This window comes from Filicampus tigris, chromosome 16 (assembly GCF_054856515.1).
Source record: "Filicampus tigris isolate MCC_2025a chromosome 16, RoL_Ftig_1.0, whole genome shotgun sequence".
NCBI classification, from domain to species: domain Eukaryota; kingdom Metazoa; phylum Chordata; class Actinopteri; order Syngnathiformes; family Syngnathidae; genus Filicampus; species Filicampus tigris.
In genome coordinates this window covers 2,265,069-2,275,918 of record NC_141232.1, presented here as the reverse complement: position 1 = coordinate 2,275,918, position 10,850 = coordinate 2,265,069, and the positions used below count along the sequence as shown (strand labels likewise).

Below are 10,850 nucleotides of genomic sequence, written 5' to 3'. Positions count from 1 at the left end.
AACTTATTGATTCTCCACCAGAATGTCTGTTCAAAAGGCGACTTGTATCGTGAGTGTAAAAGTGTCATGAAATGAAAATAGACAACCACTTTTGTTTAGTCCTTTGTATTTGACATTCTACAATAACGCCCCAATGTCATGTCTTTGATGCTAGCAGGAAGCGCTTCATATTTTTATTACAATAATTATTGCACAATCCAGGGAGATGTGTCCATCCCATCATTCCTCTGTATATACAGTTTCACCATATTACATTATTTTATCTTTGGGGAGGGGGGTACCACCAAATTGTAGCAAACAGGCCCAAAAAGCACATCAGACAAGCAAATACATAAATAATCATGAAATAAATAACATGCATCATAAATGACAAGACACAAAAACAATTAACCGAAAAGACCATTTGGGATGTTTTGGTACTTTTAGCCCTTAAAACGATCAATGTTGACAGGATTTTTTGCGTTTGAATTCAAGTCAATGACAAAACACAAACACAAATGTGCACAGTATTTCGTATTATGACTTTTTTTTTTTTTTTTGTCACAAAATATCACTGAGTCTGTGTTTGGAATCATTCGCTCGTTCCCTAATAACTTTGTTGTTCTAGTAAATCATTTTCCACTAGTAACCGAACCCACCCGCTGGATATCAAGAATATCGAATAAACCACTGAAAGAGTTTTAAAGCAGTTTTAGTATTTATTCAATATTCTTGACGTCCAGTTTAAAGGTCCGTGTACTAGTATGCTCGTTATCCTGTAAAACAATACAGCACACTAGAAGCACAACTAGCGCCCCTGGTTGAACAATGACGCAACAACTTGAGTCCCTGGGAAGTGCACTGGATGACATCTGCGCACTACTTGTACTATTATTAATGTCAATAGCAGTACGAATGGCACACAGTTGTCAACTAGTGCACACTTTTGCCTCACTAGTGACGTAGCGGTCTACTTACTAGGATGCCAAAGTTGCCTTTGTCCTCACTAGTAAGAATTCAGCGCACTAGTAGAATCTTACTAGTAACATTTTTTCCCAGTACTGTATAACATTTTCTGCACAATAGTAGGACAACTTGTCGAGGCAGGTATACCATTAGGACAATTAGGCTACTGGTGAGGCAAACTACTAGCAGGGTTCAGAAGGGTGTTTGGGCCTTTAAGTACAAGCGCTGCAATTGTGTCACCCGTAGGGCAAAAGTAATTTTGGAAAAATCAGGAAGCGTAAGTCAACGTTATTCTACCAGGGGTCCAGCTCAATTATTCCACTGAATTGTCTGACGAGTGAAGACAAATAGCATACTAGTGCTTGGACCTTAAGCTGGAGATCATACCATAAGATATTGCTTTCCAAGTGACTCTCGTTCACTATTTCGAGAGGGCCACAAGAGGGCTCGTGATTGATTCTCAACACAGATGATGATTGTGCATTTTTATTTGTGGCGCTTAAGTTCCCAATGTGGAGCCAGGCACAAACAAGAGGATGAGGTGGTTGGGGGAGGGTGGGGGGTGTTTTGGGCTAGTGCATTTACACACCCACGACGGCCCCGTTGATCCGCGGGGGGAGCGGCGATGACGGCGGCGGTCCGGCTGGAAGCGGGTGTTGGGTGCGGGGGGCCTCCACAGAGTTGGCCCGCACGCTGATGTGCTCCCATCCTCCCTGGGGAGGGAGAGGGGATTAAAACAAACAAAAAAAAAAAAAAAAAAAAAAGAACTTGACTTCAAAGACTTCATCATCAGTGCTAATATGGACAAAAGTCCCGGGACACGTTGACTTTCTTCTTCCAAATTTTCAAACCAATAAAGTCAATCCGGATCCTTTCCCACAGCACTTTTGCTTGACAAACGTGTGACATAACTCACCCCGATCCCGTAGTCCCACTGTTGACCTTTAGGCTGCATGGGTCCCACCCCCAGTCTGTGACAAACGGCCCCTGGAGTCTCTGCAGGGAAGCCCGCCACTCCATCTGATATCATCCACACCTAAAAAAAAAAAAAAAAAAAAAAATCTAATCAAAAGCACACTAAAAAAATACATTCTGCTCAGGATGCGACCCGCACGGACAGCAGGAGAGATGAGTGCGGCGGTACTGGCCTGGTCCAGCGGTCCCACCGAGACTTTGGTGACGTTGTTGGAGATGAGCTCCCAAGCGGAGCCTTGAGGGTAGCTGGGGGTCAGGCCCTGTCTGTACCACAGGTTACCTGGGGTCATCCACCAGGAGGGGGGGGGGGGGGGAGAGGTTGTAATTAGCCTTTTTGATTTTGCAAGGCTTGAAATTCAAATTCTTCAGGGTTGGTACTCACAGTTTTCATCCACCGCAAACACGGACGTCCGGCCCACGGACAATTGTCTCAAGGTCTGCCGGGAGGGAGAAGGGATGTGGTACCAGCATTCTCCTGTGATGCCACCACAACGCATTTCAAAATGATCCTATGACCCAAAAATGTCATCTTTTGAGGTTTACCCGCAGGGTTTTGTGGGGACACGGAGCCCCTGTAGAAGACGGCTCCATCCTTGGCGATGGCCCACACCTGATTGGCTCCGCCGATGGAGATGGACTTGAAGGGCTGGTCGGTGCCGACGTGAAGCCATGAGCTGCCCTGGAACAAGTCAAACGCAGCAATACGTTGAGGGGGGGAAACCCCCCCGACAGTCTGTTGGCGGGGCTCCGTCGCTACGCCCTGAGAATGGCGCAAACGCAGAGAGGAGGACGCATCCTCACCGCTGGGTTTTGTGGGGTGACGCCCAGCCGGCACAGCACGTCGCCCTTGTCGCTGAGGGCCCACAGGGGCACCTGCTCCATGCTGCCGTGGGCCAGGCACGGCATCAGGGACACGTCGCTCACGGCGACGGGCGGGACCGGCTGCCACGGACCTTTCAGTGTGATCTGACATTTTCTGCACACGCAACACACAAAGGTCGTCATTGGCTTACCATTTGGAATCTGGAAAGCAGCAATGTGCGTGCGTGCCGAGCCGGCCACCTTGTCCAACGTCTTCGCCGAACAAAATCCTTCAGTGTTTTGTGGCCATGAAATGTTCTACAAGAAACAGGTAAAAACAAACATTTAAATCCAGTCTCTTGTTCGTTTGACTTTGTTGTTTGAAAAATGATACTGTTCCATTCCAGGCCTGCAGGTGGCGCTAATTTACACTACAAAGTGGCTGCCCGCAACCAGCTTTCTTTCTTTCAGCTCAATCAACTAGACAATCAACTGCCCCACTGAAGGTCCCCATCCAGCTGCAGGTCGCCGATCGGTCTCGTAAGTCACCCGACTCTTTTACCGACGAGCGGGAAACGCATCCGGCGATCGTCGCCATCGCCGTTACGTACGCGGGAAAGTCGGCGGCATACTGCCATCCTTCCTTGTCCGTGCCACCGGGAACGCCGCGGTCCACGGCCCACTCGGACACCTGCAACGCAGCAAAGGGGCGCGCGGCACCTGAGCAAGGCATTTCAAGCATCAAATGTCACCAAGTGGTGTTTTGAAATGAACTTAATCAGAATCATACCATAGAGCGGTGACCAAAAATGGCCACCTGTTGCTGGGAAGCGTTGCCACGAGTCAATTCTAACTTTCTCATAGTTTAATCGTTTTGACAAAACGTTTTTTTTTTTGGAAAAGAAAAAAAAAAAAGTGTAAAGCGTTTGTAAGGCCGGAAACAATAAGTCTATCAAACTGAATCACTGCTCTATAATAAATCTAAAATTGACAGCAACACTTACCCACGCCCACTGAGGGGAGGGCGGCTGCGCGTTGCCTTTGGTGCACTCCCTGAGTCCGCTCTCGTCACTCCACATGGGGCGGTCGGTGGGAAGTCCTCTGGCAGAAAGGCGCGCAACAAAAACAGCTGTCCGGCTAAAGAACGCAGGTCACATTTTGCTTTGCTTCGTCGTGCTCCTTACCTGTCCGTGTAGCCCGTCACGGGGTTCCACCTTTGATTCTCGTACAGGCGCACGCTCCTGATGTCAGTTTGCTGGTGCACGTGACCTGCATCGCCTGCGAGGAATTTTGCCGGTCAGTCCGAGCTCCACCGTTCTTGGTCTCGGTTTTCGGCAAAGAAAGCAACCCCCCCCCCCCCCCAAAAAAAAATGCCACTTCTTCATGATGCATTTTCAAAGTGTCACGACTGACTCATAATGCCTTCCGTGTAACCAATATTTCAAGACTGTCTGTCGATCATGTAAATGCTCAGTGGCCCAGTTTGCTCGCCCCTCAGCTAGCCTGTGCACTGACGAAAAAAAAAAAATCTAGATTGTATGATTATAATAAGCAGCGGTGGTATGGCACCTGCACAATCTAATGATGTAATTTGTTTTTACCCGGGTTGTCCTGCCGCCCGGCGCCCCCACTGTACACCCAGGCCGTGCCATCCCACCCGATGCCCCACACCAGCCCCCGACTGTTAGCCTCTACGCAGCGCAGGTGGCCGGGGACCTGCCGCCAGAACCTGCAGCGCCACACAGCCGAAGCAGCCACGGTTAGCGTGTTAGAGCAGCAACAAACAAACAAACAAACAAACAGGTTAGTCCGGCAGCGGCGACCGAAGCCCAATCAAAGACGCCGATGGCGTCGGCCTCACATCAGGTCACATGACGGCGTGTGCGCGGCCGCCTCCAGGGAAACGGACGGCTCGTGGACAAAAACGTCCCCTTTGGACGTTGTGGACCACAAGGCCCGCCCGGACGGCGGACTTGTGATTCCGCGGCACTGGCAGCAAACGTCCGACAGCAAGCTCAGCTGGGAAACGCAAAGAAAACACGGGCAAATCACCATTTGGCGCGGTTCCGCAAGCAACAGTGCAAGTGGGCGTCGTGCAAATTACTGGCCGCCGTCGCTTGGAGGCTTACCCAGTCATTCATGTCCTTTTCCGTTTGGGCTGCCAGGAGCAGGGGACTCCTCAGTCTGGTCCTGGGGCCCGTGTACACGGCAAAAGCAAAGTGGCAGTCCCGCAACACCGGAACCAGCGCTGTCACTTCATTGATGAAGATGTGAAGGTACTGCGAGAAAGAGAGAGAGAGAGAGAGAACAGAGCGTTCGCTCTGGAGTCGAGGACTCGCGTCTTGGGACCTCCCGTAATCGCTCGATCGGGTCAGGCGCGTTCAACTCATTTTCATTGTAGCAATGGCTTCCCCTCGCTTGACCGCATCGTGTTATTACGCGCACGCGCCGGCTTGCTTGTGCGTTTCACATTTTCAAATGACCTTTTTCTCGTCGTATTGCGTGTAGTAAACAAAGAAGATGCTGTCCTTCCGCCCGTCCGACTTGGTGGACTGTTCCAGGGCGGCGGCCACGTCCACCCAGCGCCGCGGCTTCCAGTCTCTCCACCAGCGGAGCGAGCCCTTGCGCACCCAGATGGACTGCGGGAGGGGATGCACACGTGCGGACAGTAACGCACCAAGCCTAAGCGCGCGCCGCTGAGAAGGAAAGATCAAACGAGTCGTACGTTGCTTCTTTCCAGGGGTTTCTTGCTGATCTCTTCTCTGTGCCGCTGATCGCTCCAAGCCGAAGACTGCACGGGTGTCAGTGACAAAGAGCTGACCAGTGGGCCTGACGCACACACACGCGCGCGCGCAAAGTCAGGCAACCACAAATAATGACACAGTACATATGAGCACAAGCTACACGCACACACATTTGAAACGAGCGTTTATGATCAAATGGTTCACGTCACGTTTTACATGCCTTTGTGATCGAATTGTTATGTGCGCAAAGAAGTCACTTCAGTGGTGTTCAATTCATTCTACGACCACGCTCGTAGTTGGACGGGCCAATAATGGGGCAGATCACAATTGCTAATGAAATCACCACGAATAAATGCGATTATTCATTGATTTCCAACCCCGGTCGTAAATCGTTCCTTCAACTAGAACTTTATTTTTTGGATAAACTCCTAAGTTGGAGCAAGTCAAGCCACCGCAGTAGCTGCAAACAAGTTTGTCCTTGTACCTGTAGCACTGAGCCAGCTGACTTGGGAGGCGGCGTCCACATTGCAGCCCCCGCCCGAGATGCAGGCCCACACGGGAGCGTCGTCCTCTCCGACACCTTGCGCACCTTCCAGAGCCAGTCGGTAGGGGGCGCCGCCGTTGCCCGGGTGAGGCCCTTCTACTGCTGGCGCGCTTCCGGCCGCCTCCGCGCCCTCCAGGTCCACGTTGCTCCAAGGGCTGCCGGGCCCAGAGGCCGCCGGGCTCATGGGGATCTGTGCTGGGGAGACCCGCCCCGCCTCCTCCGGCGGAACACTCGGCTGTTGCTTTGTGGAGGTTTTGTCGCGGTCCGAAACCAGGCTGTTGATGAAGCTGTCGCTTGCAGGGATGAAGGTTTTAGGCGCTGTGGGAGCGGCGTCTTGCGTCTCTAGCGGGGCGACGGGGGCTCCTCCCGAGGGGACCACTGACGGGGCGGCCGCTTCCAAGACGGGGGCGTCACCTGCGCCGTTTGGCGGCTCCGCCGGGCCCAACTCTGAATCGGAGTCGGTGCAGCTCATCACCGAGCCTCGGGAGGCTTCCGTCGGCTGGCTACTGAACTCGCAGCCGGCCCTTTTGACAACAAAAACGTGAGTTACGCAGGGCACAAAAGTAGGCGATGTACGCAGCACGCTTTTTTACCAGCCAGTTTAAAAAAAAAAAAAAAAAGGTTTACTGTTCACAAGAAAAGAACGGGGCTAAAATCGGTGCTGACAGTAAGGTCGGTAAAAAAAAAAAAAAAAGTTCCTTGGCAGAAGCCTTCATAGGCCAATGGACAAAAATAGCTACTTGATGCTGACGGAATTTATAACACCCAATCATAAACAAACGTTAAACAAAATAATGATTGTTTTATAAATGATTGTCTTTAATGTCTCCTTTAAAGACGCATACAGACCTGTGCGGGACATTCTCTTTACTGTTGCCCCACTGGGCAGAAACGGGGATCCAGCCATTCCCACTTGGTTCGGATGGCGTCACCCCAATTCGGAAATAGAGGCCCCGGTCCTCGCCGACGGCCCAAACCTGACACCAAAACAGCGCAAAAAGCTTTCAAAACTTGTTTTCATGCAATCTCAATTGTTGTGGCCTCGGGCTTTCGTATGAAAGGCTCAAGTGGATATTTCAATTCTTGGAGAAAGAAATGACACGAAAAGCCTTCAAGTATACCAGAAATGCACTTGCAAGACGCAAGAAGCATCCGTGCCTTTATAAGGCACTATATTGTAACACTGGCACAGGCGCCGCCTTCAAATGCAGCCCTGAAATACGAAATACGGGATTTGATGACAAGCTTCTAATTAGGGATCGGCCCATATGTCAGACCGGTGGGAATATAGTCGGGTGGATATATATAAGGCTGGACTGGAGGTGCTGGAGCTGGCGAGACTGCCTGCCCGCCTGCGCGCGCTCTCGTGTTACAGGACAGTCGCGGCCGGGAGCACAGGGACTCGCGGGGGGGGGCGCTGTGTGTGGGAGGCGGGATGTCCCCAGGCTGAAGGAGGTGGAGTGACAAGTGGCTTTGCAACGCTAGCAAAGTCCTCCCGCTAAAAAGATTCTCGGCAGCAAGCCCGGCCTCGTTCGAGCTAGCCGATCATGTCAACGGCTAACCCGGTCGCATTTCATAGTGCCGAGCTGTGGTTCTCAAACTTTTTACACCAAGTAATACCTTAAAAACAAAAAAAACACACTTTGCTCGCCGAGTACCGCCATCATGACCAACATGATTATACTTTGCTTAAAAACACAGTATCGGCTAAAAAAAAAAATAATCACGGGACTAAGTGGGTGTATAGCACACACACCTATGACGATTTGAGAATCACTGGCGTTTAGCGAGTGGCTGACTTGAAAGAAATTAACCAACTTACTAAAAGTTTTCTTTTTGTTTTCATCCAAATTTGTGCTTTGTGCAGGGAAATTGCGACCCAAAAAAAAAAAAAAACCTGAATATCCACCAAACTGTGCAAACTTATTAAATTGTGCAGGTGTGCCAAAGACTGACCAGTGAATGTGGAAATAGGTTTGAAAAGCGTGATGAACATTGACTTGAATTAGGTGAATGCTGACTCAGCAGCTGTGATGATGCAATAATGAACGTGCGACCTGGTCGTTGAGCCCCACGTCAAGCATCATCATCTCGCCGACGATGCTGATCCATCCCGAGCCGCAGGGATTGTGGGAATTGACGCCCCGCCTGAACCACACCTGCGAATGCATATCCACACGGGCGCGCAGAGGTTTTACCACGTTGCGACGACAACGACATCATCATCATCGTCATCCTCATCAGTGTGACTCACCTTGTAGTCCTTGGTGACCACCCACACAACACTAACCCCCACCGAGACGTGGAGGGCTTCCACCTCCTCCTCGGGCGATTCCACCTCCAGCCACGACGTGCCTGGCGGAGGACCAAAATGAGGCTTTTACTGACATTGCGGAAATTCCATCGTCCCTCAGCAAATAAAAATAAAGGAAGGACGAGGAGGCCAGAGGCACAGAGGCCACCACTGACCGGTGGGACTGTCCAGGCTGAGGCCCGTACGGACCAGCAGGTTGCCATCCCACAGAACGGCCCACAGCAGGTCTCTGGGTCCCAATGCCAACTGGGCCACCTCCTTGGGCACCTCCACCTCATCCCAGCTGGTGCCCTCGGGGACCCGAGGATGGATGCCCTCCCTGAACCACACCTGAAACAAAATAACCACCGCATGACTATTCCAGCTCTTTAAAGCCCGCGAACACTGTCAAGTATTTGAAGTCATGCTGCCCCCTGGTGGCCAAATGCTAATAACTTCAAGCCCCCGTTGTAGGACTTCACCTCATTGAAATGAAGTTTACACAAAATAAATAGAATTTTGGTCCGTCATGAGTAGCATAAGACATTTTTCAAATGAACTTAAATCCCATTATACAGAATAACCAGCAATTTAAAAAGAAAACATAAAGTTCATAACTTATCACCCATTTTGTAACCATTCTGACCTGTCCTTGTTGGGACACAGCCCAAAGGTAAGGATACCTCCCAGACGCGTCACTCATCTCCCAGCCGCCGCAGCTGATGTCACACAGAGGCAGAGGGGGCTTCCTGGGATGGTCCGAGGGGATCTGCAGGCAACATTTTCTGTCCAATCGGAAGTACAGGACAGTACAGGATTTAAAACAAAGTCGAGTCGGAACCTTGGCCCAGGTGCCTTGTGCAGTATATCTTCGGTAGCGGATCCAGCGCCTACGACGCACGCAAGAGTTCCACTTCTTGTCGGGGGAAAAGTTAGCGGGGAAGTCGACGGCATATTCCCATCCCTGCAGGAACGCATGTGGAAAACGTATTTGCCCGCTCCATGATTGTTTTGCTGTCCGTCCACATTATCGTTTGGAATCGTCAAGCCGGTCTTAATGGCGCTAAATAGGGAGCATGCGTGTTCTCACCCCGGTCTGACTGGGTTCTCCCCCACAGCTGTGGTCCACATACCAGTCCCCCTCCCACTCCCAGCTGCGCGACGGCAACTGAAAGCTGTGGAGCGGTTGAGGATTCATCCCAGTCACGTCGCTCCACGGCCAGCGGTCGGTGGGCAGCAGCGTATCCGTGAAGCCGTCCACGGGATTCCACCTCTGAAATCACACAGGTGAGAAGTTTCTCATCGACATGAACAACTCATAGGATGAGATATGGAGTCCCTTGCTCAAAGGCACATTTCGCCTCAGGGCGATGGATAAAGGGAAAACACCTGGTTTTCATAGGTCTCCTCTTTGTAGCGGATGGGCGTCTCATGGGGGATCATGTTGAGGTACACGTGGTGGTCGCAGCCGGTGCCCCAGCAACGATCTTTCCCGGCGGTGACGCGCTTGAGCTCCAGAAGCGCGTCGTCGGCGCGCACCCAACGCCGGCCAGCGGTGGAGACGCTGTACACCCTCCCGTACACGTCCACGGCCCACAGCAGCGTGATTGACATGGTGCTCCCAAAGCCAAACAGAGCGGGCTGGTAGAACCAGAGAAGAATGTATCATACATGAACATAACATTATGATGATGTGATTTAAGATTGTGCTCAAATTAACCCTCATGGTGGGATTTTTTTTGATGATCAAAAACAATTATAGCCAGTTTAAGTAGAATGTCTGTCAGTTATTCACAGAAATTAGAGACTCTTGGTCCTTAAAGAGTCTCTATAAAAACGTCAACTGTATTATGATTAGGAAGTTGGCAATACGTGACTCCAGCCCTGCTCATTAGTTTTACTTTGAAACACCTGGTCGTTACTTTTACTTTGAAACACCAGACCGGAACTCTTCTTTGTAGACGGACACTAATCCGCCATACTGATACCTGATTCCAAACGGATCTTTATGGACTTTTTTTTCGTATTGTCATTGTTTTTTGTATTCATCTATTTAAACCAGAACTATATTAAAATCATGTATTAGACTAAGGCGAGCTGTGTAGACTTCACTGACAACGTCGTTAAGGAACTGTGCAGTGGCAGGTAGCCTACCTGAATGTCGGTATCCGATACGCGGTTGTCAAGGAAATGTGGAAGGAGGCGTCATGACATACCTGGGGAACATTGTGCAAGATGGAAACACGCGTTAGCAAGAAGACCCGTTTACCGCAAAGTAGTCGAGAAGCTGTTTACATATCCACTAGCTTTTAGCCTCTGAACGTTTTTTCGTCTCTTCTTTTTAAACCCACAACACTTACTTAGTGACACATGTGGCTGTGCAATTGCATTACGCGGCCAGTCGGAGTCCCAGACAGAGCAGTCACGCCAACATTTTCCCACAATGGTGTTTTGAATTGGAGAGTAGCGGAATGCTGGTTTTACAACTCAGGAAATGGAGGTAGCTGCGCTCTAATTGGTTGAATCGCCTCAAAGGGGGTGCGGCTTG

General features: G+C 50.5%; 1 protein-coding gene and 1 long non-coding RNA gene across 2 annotated transcripts; one reads left to right on the top strand and one right to left on the bottom strand.

Annotated features, from left to right (window-relative positions):
- Positions 1-89: 89 nt before the first annotated feature.
- tecpr1b (tectonin beta-propeller repeat containing 1b) lies at positions 90-10,825 on the bottom strand. The gene is made up of 26 exons (XM_086056773.1): positions 10,663-10,825; positions 10,457-10,518; positions 9,692-9,943; positions 9,393-9,575; positions 9,144-9,266; positions 8,949-9,071; positions 8,479-8,653; positions 8,264-8,364; positions 8,067-8,168; positions 6,859-6,986; positions 5,950-6,533; positions 5,447-5,550; positions 5,205-5,360; positions 4,851-5,000; positions 4,583-4,740; positions 4,323-4,450; positions 3,906-3,999; positions 3,726-3,822; positions 3,333-3,412; positions 2,983-3,039; positions 2,722-2,896; positions 2,464-2,599; positions 2,303-2,395; positions 2,094-2,200; positions 1,862-1,981; positions 90-1,658 (listed from the first exon to the last, which is right to left on the bottom strand). The coding sequence occupies exons 3-26, from the start codon at positions 9,914-9,916 to the stop codon at positions 1,527-1,529; spliced, it is 3,531 nt and encodes a 1,176-aa protein (XP_085912899.1). The 5' UTR covers positions 9,917-9,943; positions 10,457-10,518; positions 10,663-10,825; the 3' UTR covers positions 90-1,526.
- LOC147134010 (uncharacterized) lies at positions 5,585-10,393 on the top strand. Its single transcript, XR_015090249.1, has 3 exons — positions 5,585-6,550; positions 9,421-9,589; positions 9,720-10,393. It is a non-coding gene; the product is annotated as an uncharacterized LOC147134010 (long non-coding RNA).
- Positions 10,826-10,850: the final 25 nt, after the last annotated feature.

Excerpts from the sequence above, each read along its gene's own strand:
- tecpr1b (XM_086056773.1), bottom strand. The coding sequence starts at position 9,916 with ATGTCAATCACGCTGCTGTGGGCCGTGGACGTGTACGGGAGGGTGTAC. Across the intron at positions 3,040-3,332 it reads TATGCCGCCGACTTTCCCGC|AACATTTCATGGCCACAAAA; the intron begins GTACGTAACGGC and ends TGTTTCTTGTAG. Across the intron at positions 2,897-2,982 it reads CGGCGAAGACGTTGGACAAG|AAAATGTCAGATCACACTGA; the intron begins GTGGCCGGCTCG and ends TTGCGTGTGCAG.